The sequence below is a fragment of the Symsagittifera roscoffensis genome, chromosome 5, assembly GCF_963678635.1.
Source record: "Symsagittifera roscoffensis chromosome 5, txSymRosc1.1, whole genome shotgun sequence".
Classification (NCBI taxonomy): domain Eukaryota; kingdom Metazoa; phylum Xenacoelomorpha; order Acoela; family Convolutidae; genus Symsagittifera; species Symsagittifera roscoffensis.
Genome location: NC_087066.1, coordinates 37,462,034 through 37,480,920, shown reverse-complemented (window position 1 = coordinate 37,480,920; position 18,887 = coordinate 37,462,034). Strand labels below are relative to the sequence as shown.

The 18,887-nt window shown below is 34.0% G+C and overlaps 1 protein-coding gene across 1 annotated transcript in view; it reads right to left on the bottom strand.

The window, feature by feature from the left end:
• LOC134846468 (uncharacterized) overlaps window positions 1-18,887 on the bottom strand; it is an 85,781-nt gene that overhangs the window by 23,683 nt on the left and 43,211 nt on the right. The window contains exons 3-5 of the mRNA XM_063863839.1: window positions 17,344-17,530; window positions 14,590-14,966; window positions 5,937-6,255 (exon numbers count right to left, since the gene is read on the bottom strand). Of these exons, the coding sequence (XP_063719909.1) occupies window positions 5,937-6,255; window positions 14,590-14,966; window positions 17,344-17,530 (883 nt within the window). The remainder of the gene's footprint in view (window positions 1-5,936; window positions 6,256-14,589; window positions 14,967-17,343; window positions 17,531-18,887) is intronic.

The window sequence follows — 18,887 nt, the reverse complement described above, 5'->3', positions numbered from 1 at the left end:
AATGGGCCCAAAACGCCACTTATCTGGCAGCGAGAGACAACAGTGTCTGGCAGGAGAGATGTTTAGTTGATCAGCTAGCACTACAGGTCCCAATCGAAGAGATAATTCACCATGACAAACGAATAATGTTCGATGCAGCGCGAGATGTTTGGTATCTGTAAAAGTACAGAACCGGTATCTGTAAAAGTAAAAGAGTCAAAAGGCTAATGTACCGATGAGCGTAAGAACTTAAAAAACTTCTCGACAGAAACGTAGCAATGGAAAATGTCCAATACCAAGCAAGAGAAACCAGCAATTGTATTGAGTTAGATTTCTCAGGCCCTATGAACTACTTAAAGGAGAGCCGAAAAATTGTTTTCGAAGTTTTGGAAAGAATTTTCATTGTCTTCGCCAATGGACACAACTTAAAACACGGTCGATGAAATCCTAAAAACATATAGGAAATTATATTTACACCTAGGTGTCTCTATAAAAGTCACATCAAACAAGGGTCATGGTTCTAAACTACGAAATGAAATGCTTCAGCGGAAACGAGGGGACAGGATTTTATCAAATTTCCAGGGTTCCACCTCCGACAAAGTAACTCTGTTGAGAAAACAATCGGAAGTTTGAAAAATTTGGTTTTGGCATACTCGAACGAAAAAAAAACCCAAAAACGTTGAAAGTTATGGTCGATGAAACCCTCGGAGCTCTAAGTTTTTCAAGAATTGCTTCAACATGACTGAGTTTTTGTAAGATAACCCATCCAAGGTGTGCAAGTCGGAAAAAGAGATGGGATTTGATGTACACGCAACGCTGAGAAATTCACCAAGCAGGCTAATCGATAACCAACAGATTTAAAGGAATCAAACCAATAAAAAGGGGCTTTGCCCGCACCCAGCAAAAAGATTAACGAGAAAAACGTAGCAATCAAACAGCGGACGATGGACAAAAGTAATAACATCTGAAACAGAACTTACCATCATCAAATTGATAATCAGAGTTGGAACGGGGCCTGAGTTTGATGGCCGGGCCGGGCCGGGCTCGGCCCGGTTGCTTCAGGCCCGGCCCGGTTGGGAAACAAAATTTTGAAGCCCATTTTTAATGAAAACACGAATTTCCGAAGACAAAGTAAATTGAAATTCAAATGTGAATTTTTGGTTTACCAAATCAAAAATTAATAAGCCCATTGACCGTAGCCGATCCTGGGATTTCGATTTAGCTGAATTTTGCCACAGATAGGAGGACACGCTTGGCTGTCCAGATTTGCTCAGCCCTGCTGAAGCCACGCTCCCTCTGGGCGTTTGTAGCTTAAACGGTGAAAGGTGTGAACTCCTTTGAAAGTCAGGACAAGGCGGATGATAGGCAACTTTTGGTCTCAAGAGGCTGCTTTTTGAATAATGGCTAAGAAGGAGAATTGTTGGAAATACAAGAAGAGAGAGAGAGCTAGGAGACAAAAAAGCACGAGGCGACAAAAACTGGTCGACAAGCTACGGGGTGTTGAGCGACCACATTTTAAAGGGGGATAAAAAGAAGCTTAAGGCAAGAATAACTTCGGAGAAACCATAACGCAGATAGAGGGATAGCGATGTGCCTAAAACACAAATCATCTACTAAAACCATTACTGGGTTAATGCTTTTAATACTTGTTACCGCTAATAAAACTTGCGTCTAAACTCAAATTACGATGCATTCCAATTTTCTGAGTTGACATCCAAACAAAAAATTTTAATCATACAAATTCTTTTATGAAAAATGTATGACAAGAATTTTTCCATACCTACAAAAACTGCGAAATCATGCAAAACCGTGCGGTTCTTTCCTGATTAAAAGTCACTTTGTTTGTCAAAAACTTGAATTTTTAGTCGTTTGAGGGTACTTGATTGTTTTTTGACCTTAGTGTTGACCTCTTAATTACAGTTTGGGTTGATTTTATGGAAATACTGAGTATTAATCAAGAAGGCAAGCAAACTGCTGTTGAAAGAGTTCAAGCATACTTGCTTGGCAATCTAATGAGTTTCGAGTCGATACTCAAACGCTTTCAACAATTTATAAAATTGGTCTGAATATACACAAAACTATCCCAAGCATATATTCCTCACTTTCTTGGAAAATCGAAACAATTACCTGAATTTTTTTTTGTATATATCTTGTTTTCTTGAATGATATTGAGGCATGCGCCGCCGTCAAGCATATGGTTGTTCGTCGCGGGCCGAGACCACTCACATCGCACTTGATACATAATTCAATCTGCTACCTCAACCCACTCTCACGCTATCTCAAATTTAGTCAAACGAGCAGTCTTGTTTGTATTTGTTTTGACCTACGGACAACAATATCTTTCAGAGGTTATAAAATTTTGAAAAGGAAAAACGCTAGCTTAAATCGAGGTCATGAAAAACGCTAGCTTAAAAGTAAACAAGACTGCTCGTATTAGGGCGAAGCCCTGAATGTTCCGACTGCCTCTTAAGGTCTATGGTGCAGTAATAACATGAAAAAGTTAAATGTAATCAAAAAATGATTTTTTTTAATTTGACTTTTTTTGTGATACTCATCCCCCCACACGCCATATAAAGTACAAAGTCATCGATTTCGTTCCTAGTAACAAATCAATTGTGGCAAATAAGAGTCCTTCAACCAAATTGGAACGATTTCTAAGATGGATTAAATCTCCGCTTACGCGTTAATAGCGCAAATTTTATCCGGCGTTAATTGTCCCAAATTGGCCAAAAAGGCAATCTTTAAACCCCCTTAACTTTACAAAAATGATCACAGTTGAAATATCTTTTCAAATTTAAGTTCAGGACAACAATACCTTTTGGATGCTTTTTAATATTCCGTCAAAAATGGCTAGTTAATATTCCATTGCTTTCGTTACGAAAGTCGGAACAAAAATTGAGTGAATACAAAGCTATGACCGAATTTTGTCTGATGCTTTATAGTTCTCCTGCTATATTATGTTTTTTAATTGTTCCGGCTTTCGAAGGTGTTTTTTTTCTCCAGTTAAATTTTGAAAATTTTGGCGTTTTTTGACGTTGCTTGAACTAAAAATTAAAAAGATATTTCCCCTGTCATTATGTTTCATAACCTTATGGGGGTTTAAGGATTCCCAGTTTGGCCAATTTGAAGCAATTAACGCGCGATATATTTCGAGCTATTTACGAATAAGAAGAGTCTTAATCTGAATTAAAAATCCTCCCAAAATGATGCATGCTACTTGTCCTATTTTTACTTTACGGTTAGCAAATTTATTACTTTATATAGCGTGGGATATTTTATGAAATAATTAACATTTTTGGGAAAATTTTATCATTTTTTTTATAGTGAACACTAATTCCTTGAGATTAAAAGGCAGTCTGAACATTCTGGATTTCGTCTTGATACGAGCAGTTTTAATGGTACCACCGTGTTCTTTTTGGTGATTAATTTCAAGTCGACGAAATTAAGTCACTAGATAATTTTGGTAATCAGACTCAATTTAGTATCAAGTAAGTATCCCAATTTAGACCGATAATCAGTCTCATCTTACCTGGAAAACCATTTCGAACACCATTGATATTATTTTTCCTGATTAGTTTTTGCTCAATATGTACCGTCAATCCATACCCAATTATGCGATTTATCACATTCAGGGTGTCAAGGGAAGTATGTGATTAGCAGCATCATTTTACCAGCAACGTTTTTTCTTTTCTCAGTTACAACGTCGAATTCTCCTATCAAGTTCACATTATGATAAAAAATTTGTAGCAAAAAGATATCTTCAATTTTTCCGGACGGTTGTGAATTAATTCGAAATAAGTTCTCTGAAGACAGTGGTTCTTTTTCAATTACAAATTTTGCGATACCTAACTGGCGGATTTAAAAGCTCTAACACCGAATTTCCCACTCACCCATAAATTTTTATTCTTTGCATAACTGTGATCTATTATATGTAACTGTTTATAGAAACGTTGCCCGCCGAAAAAGATCAATTTAGCAAACACTAAAATAACAGTGGCAAGAAAAATGTCAAAATGTGAAGTTTTTTTACCCGCCGATATTTCAACAAGTTTACTAGACCTTAGTTCAATTTGAAGAAAAATTATGCAAGATTTTTGCGATGAAATGCTCATATTATTGCAAGATGTAGACTTCTGGGCAAAAGTCTTTAGGAAAAAAATGTTTGTATACAGTCTCAAAACCAATTTGACGGGGATCTTGCCAGTTGCAGCCCCTTATTGACGCAGAAACGTAACTGATGATTATGTGCATCTCTTTCAAGCATCTTTTCCACAACTTTTGTCTTTTCCTTCCAATTTTTATTCAATTTAAGATAAACGAGCATAAATATTCCGTCACTTTCGTATCGAAAGTCGGAACAATAAGCAGTAACATTTTTGATTGATTACAGAAACATGATGTAAACTATAAAAAAACCCTAAACCATTTTTAAAAAGTTTCCAAAACAAACAAGACTGCTCGTATCAGGGCGAAGCCCTGAATGTTCCGACTGCCTTTTAAGGTTTTATGGAGCAGTAATAACATCAAAAAATTAAATGTATCAAAATAAATTTAAAAAATTTTTTTCTTACAATTGAAATTTTTTATTAAAATCATCCCCCCACACGCCATATTAAGTACAAAAGGATAGATTTCGCTCCTTGTAACAAATCAATTATGGCAAATAAGCTTCTTTCAACGAATTTGGAACGATTTTAAGACGGATTAACTCTCCGCTTACGCGTTAATAGCGTGAAATATTTCGCGCGTTAATTGTCCCAAATTGGCCAAAACGGCAATCTTTAAACCCCCATAACTTTACGAAAAATGATCACAGGTGAAAACTCTTTTCAAATTTGAGCTCAAGACAACAATAGCTTTCGAATGAAATAAAAAATTCCGTCAACAATGGCTAGTTAAAAAGTCGAAATTTGTCTGAAGAAAAAAAAACCCACCCCGAGCACAAATATTCCGTTACTTTCGTATCGAAAGTCGGAACAACAATTATAGCTCACATTCATTGGGTTTAACTTTGACAGATATAATTTTCAGTCTTACTGCTGAGTGAACAAACAGAAATTTTGCTTAAGAGCTTATATGTGTTTGTTCATAGTGGCCTTAGTTTAGTTCAATTTGATCTCTTCTACGAGTCATCCATTTTTAAGAAACAATTTGAAAATCTTGTGAGAATTCTAACTCTTATAATGAACAAACAAAACTTTTACAGGTTTTTCGTTTTTTTTGAACTGCAACTTGAAATGCAAACTTCTGCAAGATTCTTCTAAAAATCTTTTGCATTTGATCTGCAGTTCAGAGTATTTCAAAAACTTTCAAATTTTTAATAGCTCTTACCTATGTGCGAGCAAAAATCTGAAATAAGAATTTTTGCTTTTCCCTATGTTCAATTGAAGCAGTATAAATTTGCTGCAAAGACTTTTTGATTTAAGACGAGGGCGGACAGCATTTTCAGAGATAGGGCACCTGACTACCCAAAGCGTCCCTTTTTGGTAATAATTTATGACATCCATGTTTAGTCCAAACTTTTGTTTATATTTTGTGAAATAATTGTGTTTCTAAATTCAGTTTTGGCACCAAGAAAAACAAAATTTGAGGAGGCCATTCACATAAAAACTGAACTTTTTTTGGTATTTTTGTTTAAAATTGCCATCGGTGGAGAATTTTTGCGGCCAAACAGAAAACTTATTTTGCTTTAGGAGTAATCATAAATGCTTCAACATTTAGAAAAAATGAGCAACCGTCGAATAAGTCCTAGATCCACGCAGGGCTTGGAAAAATCATATTTGTACACGAAACCAAAAATCCTTTGTACACGAAACCAAAAAAACTATGAAAAGGTTTTTATAACAAAAAACGTTGAGAAAAAAACTTCCGATCCCAGTGCAACACCCCCCATCCCGTGCCCCCATCACTCAAAGCCACAGCGCCTCCCCTCCCCCTTAGTTTAACTGCTTACTGACCTGATAACTGCACCTCCTAGAGGGGAAGCCTCGAGCAGAATGCTGGCGTCCCAATACATGACCTGACTGAGCATCGAACCGGGTATGAAGCAGACTACATACAGAAAAGTGATGGCCACTACAGTGTAGAGTACTCTTCGTTTCCTGGCAGAGGCGGGGTTGGGTTGTTGGGAGGGGGTCTTTATGTAGGGCAAGGTGCTGCTTCTGGATCCTGTGGACGACTGGGTACTGTTCTTGTATGTCTTGGACCCCAAATAGTTCTTGTGATTACGGTTGGACAGTGGAACTGGGAGGATGGACGAGGAGGGTGATGGAACAGCTGAAAACAAGGAAGAGTTATTTTCCCGGTGCGGATTTAGATTGGGGGCCATAAGTCTCATTTTCAGGACATAAAAACCTTCACCACTCAAAAGCTTACATCGCCAATTTAAAAGCCCTAGTTGTTAGCGTTAGAAGCAGCTCAGCGATGCACTGACGGCGGTTCATTGACCAATTTTCGATGAATCATCAATACGTTTTTCAGCGATGAATGAGCTGTTTCATCAATCAATTAGCATTGCGATGTTCAAAGCTAATATTTCAGTAACAGTGCAAGAAAAAAAAATTTTTCGAAATTATCTTCGTGTTTTTTTCTTCATCTCGATGCTTGTCTAAAATAAAACAAAATATAACACTTAGAAAAAATGCAATTACAGATTTTTCTTTTGCTAAAATAAGATTGTGAAACTAGTTTACATTCAAACTAGGTTAACCAAAAATAGAAACAATTCAAAAGATATTTTAGTAAGAGAGCAAGAAATAGTTTCATGTCAAATTCAATTTTATCTTTGTGTTTTTCTTGTGCTCGATGCTTGTCTAAAACAGAAAAAGAGATATCACAAAGAAAAAAGGCAATTACAGATTTTTTCATAATTATTGAGCTCGTACTGAAACAAAATGAACGAAATGCTTCAGAGATTTGGTAGCGGCTAATTGAATGAAAAAACGCCATTGAAGCTTCAAAAAATAAATATTCTCATTTTTAAAAAATCTTTTAATCATTCTAAATCTATGTGACAAATTTTCGCTTGGGATGAAACTGCTTGTGATTGAAAAAAATAATATTTTAAGAAAGAAAAGAAGTACTTCAAATCAAGTGTTTTTGTTCAAACCTTAAAAAGGGGAGTAACTCTGTATTCGTGTGTGTTGTTTTTTGTTCTTTTTTTTATGTTCTCTTCAGGAGTAAAACAGGAGTAAAATTGTCGTTTTTTGTCTTAACTTTGAGCAACAAAGCGAGCGAGTAGTGTCATTAATGCATAGTTTAAGCAATTTAAAAAACTTATTTATGCCTAAATTTAGTTTTACTCTATTGAAGTTAGTATTCGGATTTTTTAACGCCATTTTGCGAATCAAAAGCTTCAAACGTTCAAAAGTTTTTTTTGATTTTTTTTGATATTTTAGACTATTTTTTTTGTTCTCTAGTTATTCTGCTGCAAAAATTAGTGCGTAATTTGCTATGGATGTCGAATATTTCTACTTTTTTAGTTCAGATATTTTTATCACATCACGCAGAAAAAACAACAATAATTTGGAAAAAATGTTGTGAGTTATTAAAGACTATAATCGGAACATCCAGTGCTGCCTGCACAGTAACCGGCTGTTTTAGTTGATATTTTCGTCGAGATCCCGGGCTATCCAAAAGCAGAAAAATCTAATTGCACAGTTTCCGTTATATACATTCAGTGGATATATTTTTGAGATCAGCTTCGATTTCAAATTTTTTTTTTTTTTGCAAAAATGTCAATACTTTCTGCTAAAATACAACAAAATTGATTTGGGACTATTTTTTGGGAAACTATGGTAATATGAAAAATGTCAGTTTGTGAAAATTGGGATAGTCAACTTACTGCGAGCAATATATCGTAACTGCTGGTAATTAATCTAGGTCAAAAGTCATTTCAAATTAAATTGAAGCTGGCGAACAAGCCTAGCCGTGTCGTTTTTGGTAAGTACCAACCCTCTTTTTAGGCATCGGCTCAAAAAGGTTCCCAGTGTCTGAGAGACTTGGGACTTCGGTTTTTGGCAATACGACACAATTTTAGGATACCCATATGGAAAAAAACCGGAAAAACGGTCTATAAAAAATTGGGACCAGACAAACGTCCGTTTTTGGTCAATTTTTGGTTTGCGGAGAAAAAGGGTATAAAAAAAAGGTTTTGGGCATTGTTTTTATGTTTTTCAAAAGCGCTGCTCATGTAGTTTCCGAATATAAAATCAATTGTTGAGTTAAATTGAGTATTTAAAATTTCAGGGCTATTTTAGGTCTATCGTTATTTTGTGGAAACTCAACGATTCTGGTGGTTTCTCCAGCTAAATTAACCGACTAGACTATAAAAAATTTTTAGAGCTAACTTTCCAACCCTAAATGAAAAATATGCAATAAAGTGTAGTTACTCTGACAACCTGACTTTGATCGAGGTGATTCAGCTTCAAAAGAATTGAAAAATAAGTTACTAAATAAAAATAACCTCTACACCTTATTTTGAGCGAGGTGGAAACAGTTCCAAATTAGCATCTATAAACGAAATATTTTATTGATAAAACTATCTCTATAAAATATTACTAACTAACGAATCAAATTCCATCACTAACATTGACACTCATACAAGTAGTTTCAGAACCAGAACAATCTGAATAACTCTTAGAAAACAGTTGTTCTTCGTCTGGATAAACAAAAAGAACTAACTCGCAAAGACCAGTATACACTAGATCTATTGAGACTAGGAGATATAAGAGTCAGAGTAAGATTGATATTAGACTAAGAAATTGCACAAACCTATCCGGCCGAAAATAAGAAAGCGTGACAAACAGACGGTGTACCTTATCTGAAATTAATCTATGAGTACAGTACCTAGTACGGAACTCATCTGGTGCGACCAAAAGTGTCGAACAGACCACCTTAACTAATTTAAAATTAGACAATTAAAATTAGAATTAGACAATTGCAAATAAGCCAAATGTTAGATGGAATGTTTTTCAACACCCATTTGACATTTAATGATGAAAATGTGCATGTGAATATAGAATTGTATAGAATACCTTAAAAAAGAAAAAAAAAGAAAAAAATTTTTTTTGTCATTTTACGATCTTCAATTTTTTAATGAAAACTGATACTATCCAACATCCGTTCATTGAGATAAAACTTCTTTGATCCATTCAATCTGGACAAAAAACCAGTTAAACCTCATGTAGGTCCTCATGTATGTCGATTACTCTTTGGAAGGGTATCAGATAAAAAAAAATTGGAAAACCGAACTTTGGCGGAGAAATAGCCTTTGGTCAGTTATAATACTTAAAATATGATTTTTATTTGTGTTCTACGATCACGCACCAAAGACCGCTTTCCAATGACTCCTTGTTCATCGTAATGCAATTTTCAAAAGTTTAGTAAATTGAAATTGAGCTGATTTTGTTTTTGTTCCAGGTTTGGGATTTTTTGACTCAATTTTGAATTTCTCGCCAACTGTAAGGTATATAAAGCTAAAATTGTGTGAGCGAACTCTTCATAGAGTTTATTAAACATCCTCAAAGAGTAAAAGAAGTTTGAAAAAAAATTGAGTCATTTCACGATCTTCAATTTTGGAGTGAAATCTAGATACTCTCTAACATGTCGTTCAATGAGATTGAACTTCACTGACACAAAAAAGGCCTGCACTTTTTTTCATTGGCTTGCACAATGAATTAGCTTGCCAGCCAAATGTGTTGCTTTTCAACGTAACTTTTAAACTGACCAAACCAACAGATTATTTTTTAAATTTTTCAAACCTGCAGTGCAACGAATTGGCGTTTTTCGAATACAAATTGCTCGACATTTTTATGAGTTTGATGAAAAGTATTGTTTTTGTGTTTTAAAACTTTTTGGAACAATTATATTAATTATTTACTATGAAGAATGAACGGTGGATGCGCAAGACCCAAAAATTTTCCGCGGACAATTAGTTTTGTGTTAGACATCATATGAAAAGAATCATTTTCCGTTTTTTACATTCTATTCCATTTTTTTATTTATCTCCTTTGAACTCAGTAATCTTTTGTTTTTTTTTGTGCGTCGGGATATAATCCACCCAGCTTAGAATAAATCAAAAATGCTTCTATCAATGATTAAAAAAAGGTTTTGGGGACTTTAGCTTAAATCGAAGAAATCTAAAGAGTATTTCTTGGCTCTATATTGCTCTACAAACCAGAAATCTCCATCAGGTTTTCTCGGCGATAAGAAAACGTTTATGAATTCATATAACCTCAATCAAACTACAATTGGAGTTTGTTTGGAAAAATTGCTATTAAGAAATATTACAAGAACAACTGCTGGGCAGAATAATAATGGATTTTATCCTGTCTCGATTGAAACAAGTAGCCTTTCGTTTTCAATACTTGAAAAAAGCACTTCATTGCACACGTAGAATAATTAATCCAGTGCTCAACAATTAGACTTGCTCCAATATGCAGAATCTGGAAAACCTACCCGCATTGGAGTTCCATGAATAAAAATCGATTGTAATTGAGTTTCGTTGTCACTGCCCACAAAAGTGAAAAAAAATCCATTATAATCAATTAAAAATGGATTATAATGTTACTATTTTTCGAGGCAACAAAATTCATTTTACTCCATTATAATCGATTTTTTTTTTCACTTTTGTTACTTTTTGTTTCTGTCTAAAAATATATCACGCTGATCTATCAAATCCATTTCATTTCTCAGATCACTATATCGTTGGTGGTGACAGTTTGTAGTTTTATCTTGATAATTTTTAGTTTTTGTAAGCTGGTAAAAAAAAACTTTTTTAACCATTTTTTTACAACTTTTCGAAAATAAAATCTTAAAATAGTGCGACCTCAAAAAGTATATATGTTAATAAACATGATAATAAACGTAGAATCATTAGTATTAATTATTAACTAGGTTGAGTCTTCGTCTGCGCAGACAGAATCCAGGGTCGTGGAATATTACTCGGGCCTTCCACTAGTTCCTTTGTCCTAATTGGGAGACTGTGACTGAGAAATTCCACTGCACGAAAGAACTGCAAAAATCTATTATGAATGATTATGAATGATTATGAAATAAATTATGAATGAGGGAATTAATTTGAAATTGCAACCAGTTTTTCAACAGAGCAAAACAAGGAAAGTGGAAAAAAACCCATTTTATTGTGATTTTCTACTTATTATATAATCCATTATAATGGATTTTAATTTAATTAGAATGCATTTTAAAACAGCGAAACAAGGGAAGTGAAAAAAAAATCCAATTTAATGTGATTTTCTACTTTTTATATAATCCATTATAATGGATTTCAAATGAATTATAATGCATTAAATTTTTGCTGAAAAAAATGGATTTATATCCATTTTAGTCCAATTTTTTTGTCTGAGCGTAACATGGGAATCGATTATATTTAAAACTTTTTAGACCACGAAAATCCATTATAATCGATTTGTTTTCACTTTTCTTAAATGCGGATAGTATTTTTCGGAACAGTTTTGCTTGATTGTTTTTTTTCTACTCAAACAAATTTTAGCAATCAAAATAATTTATTGATTAATTTCCATAACCCATAAAGATATTGACTCCCTGATGTCACTACTAAAAATTTTTGAATCTTGTTAACTATTAGCCCCCCCCCCCCTATTTCGATTTTCAGAAATTCAATTTTGGCTGCCACATTTTCAATCGTTTAAAACAATTCTCAGGAAATATATTTAATTGGTATTTTTTATGTAGGTATTATATAAACAGTGAGTAATACAAATACGCGAAAATGAAACCCAATTAAAGTTTGACATTTTTGAAATGCATTTTTTATACAGAAAGGCTTGTCAAAAATAATACATGCATAGGGGGAAATAGTTAACAAGGTCCAAAAGGGGGGAAATAATTAACAAGATCCAAATTTTTATACTCTTTTTTTTAAACAATCTTGCACTACAGAATCTTTCCAAATAAGCTTCAAATAACTGTTGAACTCATACAAATCTTGTCTTGGTCTGATTTTTTTGATGTGCAAATTTCGATTTAATTGAATCAATGTTTTTGACAGACTTTTTATGCAATGTGAATTTTTTTTGATTTTGGAGATTTGGCATTGATAATATGTTTAAAAATGGATAAAAGTGTTGGGTAAACGGCAAAGCGTTTGGTCTGAATTTTTTTATATTTTTTCTAGCTTTTCAAATATTTCCAAAAAAGCTATTAAAATCTTTCCAAAAAATAATCCCAGAAATCGTCAAATGCTCAACGTAGTTTGAAAAATTGAGTGCGTGAGATTGTTTTCAGAAGTGAACAATTTAAAATTTTCATTTTGGTTCGATAAAATCTGACCAAAAATTTTCGAGTATATAAGAGGAAAGTTCACGCATCAGAAATTTGCACTTATGTTTGCATATTTTTGTATCAGAGCAGCTATGTGCAAACGTTTACAAAAAAAATAGATTTAAGTCATGTAAATATTGGAAAAGTTTTTAGTACATTAAAAAATAATTTTCAAAGGGCAGTTGTATACTTAGGGATTTGCCCTGAAACTAACTGTCTTGTTCGAAGTTTTTATATAGATGATGTTGTTTTCCTCGTTTTTAAAACAGCTATTTTCAACACTTTTTGTTAATAACATCTGAATAAAATGAAAAAAATCGGCCCAAGTTTTGAACTTTTTTTAATTGGTGTTCAAAAACTAGATCAAAATCATTTAATAAAGTTTAAAAAATTTCTTTCAAAGAGCAGTTGAATATTAAAGGCTTTGCTCTGAGCGTAAGATTGTTCTGTTTCCTCATAATGAACCAGCAATTTTTATTAGTTTTTGAAACGAAATCAGACGGTTTTAACACCCTGAGCTCAACTTTCAAAACAATTCTATCTGTAATAAAGCTTAGTTAAATCATGGCGTAGTTTTAGTTTGCTAGATTTATTTTCAAATCAAAACTGATAATGATACATTCTATGAAATTGTACGCTTACAATTTAGTTCAGCTTGGGAGAATACCAAAAAGGCATCAACCTGTCAGGTGGCATCTTCATGAGTAAATTCAATTCGTCTCCTGTTTTCAAACTTTGATCATGTAAACAAAAAAACCGCAAATTGTTTTCAAATATCGAAACCTATTTATAAAAAAAAAATTTCGCTCTTTCTAACGATCAAAATAAGATTACCAAGAAAAACTATTGCAAAGGGATGGAAATTTACTTTAAGATACTTTTAAAATGTTCGTTATCACAATATAGATGCCTGTTATTTTATGAAAAAATTGAGTCCAAAGTTTCATTGGTAGTTGTTAACGCTTGAAGAAGAATGTTTTTTTTTTATCAAACTGTATTATTTTAATAATATTACTCTAATTTCAATTTTTGTTTGCTCTTGTTTTTTTTTGCTTGTAATGCCCGATTTTGCAGTAGCTGTTATTTCCTTTTCACGTATGCATTCATGAAGTTTTTTATTTCCCCAAGATATATTTTTATATCTAAAACCTTATAATTTATAGTCTTATAATTTTATAGCTAATATATAGTCTTATAATTTTAACCATGAGTTTGAAAAAATCATATACATGTATTTCTGGGACCAAACAGAGTTTCCAGTTTTTGAATTTTAAAACAATTACTCCACGCGAGCCTTTGCTGGCTCTCTAATTTTTGTAACACCGTCTTATTAGTTGTGCCATAGAACAGTACACTATATTGATATATTGGTTGAACATACGTTTTGTAAACCATGAGCAGTGTAGATTTGATATCTGAGTTGATAGATCGTCGAGCAAGATTTAGCTTCCCTTTTCAAAGTTTTATCGATGTGTGTTTTCAAATTCAATTTTTCATCAATTACTAGACATAAATACCTATTGTCAGAAAATTCCTTCCTGTTAAATTTTAAGGTTCGAAATTTTCTTAGGTTCAGAAACTTTCATAAACTTATTGGTTGAAACTTTCAGAACTGATAGCAGTATTTTATTCAGAGCTCCTACTGTACTTATTCTTTGGTGGGTTTTCAAATCTTAAGTCAGACCAAATGTGGCGTTCGAAGTAATGGCTTCTCACAGAGTCTTTTCCAACCTTATTAACACCCTCAATGCTCGGAAATGAAAAATTTATGCTCCAATTTTTTCCATATTAAATTAGACTAATATTCGAACCCCACTCCTCAGTGGTTCTACTGCCACTCAAAGGGTTCATTTCTAGTACGATTGTATCATATCCATTTTTTTCCGCCAAACAAAAAACATACATTTTTTCTTTTAAAAAAACGCTTTTGGCGCCAGTACAGAAAAACTTTGAGGCGGGTGCGCTCAATGAAAAGAATATCAATTTTTGGTCAAATCTTAAAAAAGGAGCCCAAAACGAAACTTTTAGCCTTTTTCCAGCAACTTACCTGAGGCGCAGACGGCTTTGGAAAAAAAGGGTGTTGATAATGTCTAGGAAGACCTCCGACAATGAGTTTCGGCGACCTAATTGAAATACGGCCGAAAAAAAATCCTCTAGTTTCGATAAAACCTCTAGTTCCACAGCTAAATTTAGACAACAAAAGTTGGTCCAAATTTTGCATGTAAAACAATATTATTTGTGGGATGGGGCGAAGCTGTTATCAAACTATCTTTAAGTCAAGTTACCGTTTCAGTCATAACTTTGTACCTTGGAGCAAATTGTCGTTCTGACAAGACTCGTGTTCTTCTGTCCCGTTTAAGTTCGCGCCTGCTTTACCATCATCTTTCTTTTCATCCACGGCCGGTTGAACGTTCACTCGAACCTCTGCCACTTTCCTGCTTCTTTTTGTAGCCGCGCTAGATGAACCAATTGCCTCCGAATTCTTACTAGCACTGGGAGCAAGATGTGATTGCGCCTTGGCTTTTTCCATGTCCAGTGATTTTTTGTGCACGGTGTAAATTGTGTACCCGTAGAGTCCAGTTATCAATAGAAGCATGCACGCAAGTAGAAACCCGTGCACTGCGTGCGCAAAATCACCCACTAGCCAGTATTTCCCCTTCAGCATTGGAACGATTACAGCAGTGCTGAAAACAAATACAGTTAAACGAGACGAGACAAGCCGGTCATTGTGTAAGAAGCACAAAAAATGTTCTGGCCGAACATTTTAAGGCCAAAATGTTTATTTTGTGAGCTTAAAGCGGATTCCTCAACAGGCTCCAACAGTATCTTCACGTAATCTGCAACATTGCTTTTTTTTTATTTTTCTTTGCTGTTTTGGATTCCACAGCAAAATAGCTAAAACACTGTATTGCTCTGTTAAAACCTTGCTATTATAATGTTTGAGTTCGATTTTGGATAGTTTAATTTTAATTTTATACACCTAGGTGTACAACATTCGCTTGTGGTAAACTTTTTTTCAAAGAAAGTTCGCACAATTTTCTGTCGTAAATAACTATATGAATTACGCAACAAGCTGAAAACGGATTTGTTGCTGACTCCGCAAAACGGCTTTTTTTTTGCTGTTTCCACTAATCAATATGTTTCCACGGATCTTCTTTACCGTTGCCACAGCAAATATCCTAAGCAATGAATTACTCCTAAACAATATATTACTTATATATTAAATCCAAATTTCTTAGTTAAAAATTGACTTAAATTTTGTTGCGGATTCTGTAAAATCGGCTGTTTTAAGAACTTTTCTGAGTAAAACATTTTCTTTTCTTTTTGAAATGCTGCATAATTTGAGTCCCCCAGTTCGGTAGAATTGAAATCTGATGACTTTGATTATTCTTCTTTCTGAATTCTTGGCTTGATTCACTAAAGTAACTGAACAAGTCCGCGCTATACGAAATTAATATATCAGATTGACTGACTTCAGAAAGAGTTGTCAAAGAAATCACGAAAAATATCATCCCGAATATCATCATTCGTTCCAAATCAAAAATCGTTCCAAATTGATTTCAGGCCTGCTTTTTGGTAAAATTTTGCCTTGCTTGGTCCAAAATCTGATGTAAATCTGATAACATTTAAAGTTTGTTTGCATATTTTTGGGCTCAAAATCCACTTTATTTTGACCAAACTCATAATTTTTTAATGTAGTTGTGGCCAAAATTTTGCTTCATTTTAATAATATTATGTGTTTCATTGCATATTTTTGTTTCTATTGATGATTTTCATGATTGATTGCATTTTTTGTGCACAGGATCTTGTTTATATTGTAGAATTTTTTTGCACTTTTTGTGTCAAAAATCTTGTTTATATTGATGATTTTGCATGATAACAAGATCTTATTCATGATAACAAGATCCTGTGCACAAAAAATTGCAATAAAATTATGAAAGTTATCAATACTTGTTTATATTGATGATGTTCATGATTTTATTCCATTTTTTGTGCGCAGGATCTTGTTTATATTGAAGATTTAATTGCATTTTTTGTGCCCAAAATCTTGTTTAGAATGATGATTTTCTTGATTTGGGTCGTTTAGTTTGAATTCAACTGCTGTTTTGAATTTTCAAACAGCATGCTTCCATGAGTGCTTCCATCACTTTTTTATAAAATTTAATACAGTTTTTAAGCAATATAATCGATTTTATACAGATTCTATACAGATTTTACACCGCAAAAAAATGCATTTTCTACACTATATAATCGATTTTTCTGAGCTGTATAAAATCCCTTTATTACCCATTTTAATGTCTAATTCGGTTACACGCAAACGACTTTTTACTGGTAGAAAATCTGTTTGAAAATCGATATTAATCTATTACAATCTTAGTTTTGCCCATGCGGGTTGCAAAATGGCCCCAAAAGGACTGAAAACGTTGGCAACCAAACTTTAGGCGAGACGTCTCAAATCGGCATCATACTATAAAAATTGACATAATATGCTGGATTCATAAAACTAACCTGGTCGACTCTTGTTACAATTCCGATTATGGTTATTTATGGTGAAACTTGATTATGTATCGACGTTTTTTTTGCGACTGCTTTGTTGGATCGAACTTTTTGAAGCAGCACTTGGTACATACATTGACCCACTAGCCTAGCGGGAATTGTAAGAGCGCTGTGCTGCTTGTGGGCGAGCAGACGACCTAACCCAGCCCAGGAAAATAACGAAGAAAAACAGAAGCAGGATTTAATCAGCTCTCCGGCAAGTGTTGCTAGTTTCATTTTATTTCTTTCATTCCTGGAGAAAATATCTAAACTCTATGTTTTTTATCCAAATTATGCGGCAACTGTGACATTTACAAACTGGTCCATTAACTGGCTCATACGATTATGTTTTTTTGTGGTTTATGCTATTCGCGGAGTCTGCACAAGTCTGCACGCCAATTTTTCTTTCTTCATCAATATACTCACGACTTAGTTATTTATCAAAACAAAAAGCTATTAGCAGCCCGATACAGCTTGAGTGTTTAATTGGGAGGGGGCTGTGAAAATGTTGGGTGCGTATTTAACCTGAGTAGAGCAGCGACTGCGTTGGATGTGACTAGAGCGATAGTCACTCTCAGGGGGGTCACTCCTCTGTAGAAAGGTCTACACACGGCCACGAATCTGTCGAATGCGATCAGCACCAGAGCGAATGCAGACGCCACCTCCACGTGGAAACACAGGAAGTACTGGGTGGGGGAGAAGACATTACAGCCTGCAATACAAAACAGTATAAACATGAAACGAATAAAAAATAATAATAATAAATAAACTGAATAACTATTAGCAAATAGTGTGGTGAGGTATAGGGGATTTGAAGAGCGAGAACTGGAAAAATCGAAATGACTCTTCTAAAATCGAAATACTATTTTTTTCACTCCCCGTCAAAAGTTTGATGCGCACGTCCCAAGGACGCGCGGGTTATCCAAAAACTTTTTTGTTTGACCAAACTGACTTTCGAGCACTTCCCTCAGTAGAAATTACAAAAACTGAAAACATTTTCAAAAACCAACACTATGCAAACAATTCGGCGCAAAACTTGATACTCAACATTGTCAAACAAGCTCGATTACGTTGGCAGAGGTTTCGATTAAGCATACATTGTCTCTGGAATCCGCATAATTTGCAATAGATTCCGCAAAAGTTCGAAAAGCTTTTGAAGTCGAATATTTGATGAAATAAAAAGACAAAACTTTTACGCACTATTGAAAATCCAGTGAAAATAAGGATTTTATAGACAAAAAATAAATATTGTTTTGTTTTGAATTCTACAGACAAAAGTTTTTTTGCAGTTGAAGTAAACTGATGCAAAATGTCGCTAGATTCTACTGATTGACAGTGAATTCCACAATCAATTTGTTCTTTGTCGCTAGTTTTTGCTGTTTTTCAGTAGATTTTGCACTCAATTTGTTCTTTTCGTCATTGGATTTCACGCGCACGTTTTAACTGTTTTAATTTGTATCGGACCCATTAGTTCATCACTTGATTTTCGTAAATTAGTGAATTTATCCTCTCGAATTTTAATAAAGGCTGTTCCACAATTTCGTTTTCATATGACCATTTAAATCAGTTAATGAGACAAATAACCGTCTCTGTTTTTCAGCAAATGACAAGTCCTTGCATTTTATTAACCTCCCCCCACCTAAACCATCGTTTTCGCAAGTATCAGACAAGGACATCTCTTTATTTTACCCTCTCCTCCCTCACGAATTAAGACAATTATCTTAAATGCTATGGGGGGACCTGAAGGGACTTGTCTCACTTAAATTTATATTGAGTAGCAAAACTTATCCCGTCAAAAAAAAATTGTTCAGTCCAGTGATCAATTGAATAAAAAAAGTATCCAAATAAAGAACAACTTGTAAGCAAAAAAAGAAAAACAGAAAATAATTCTGTAAGCAAAAAAAGAAATAACCACATACCTTCAAGGCGCTTGGTTTAACCACTAGATCACATTGCCTTATTTTGAGACTAGTGAATTTATCTCTAAGCAATTCAGGTCAATTGGCTAAATAGATGAAGCAGCAGACAAGCTGCAGCGGAAGCTGGATAAAACCGAGCGGAAGCGCGTT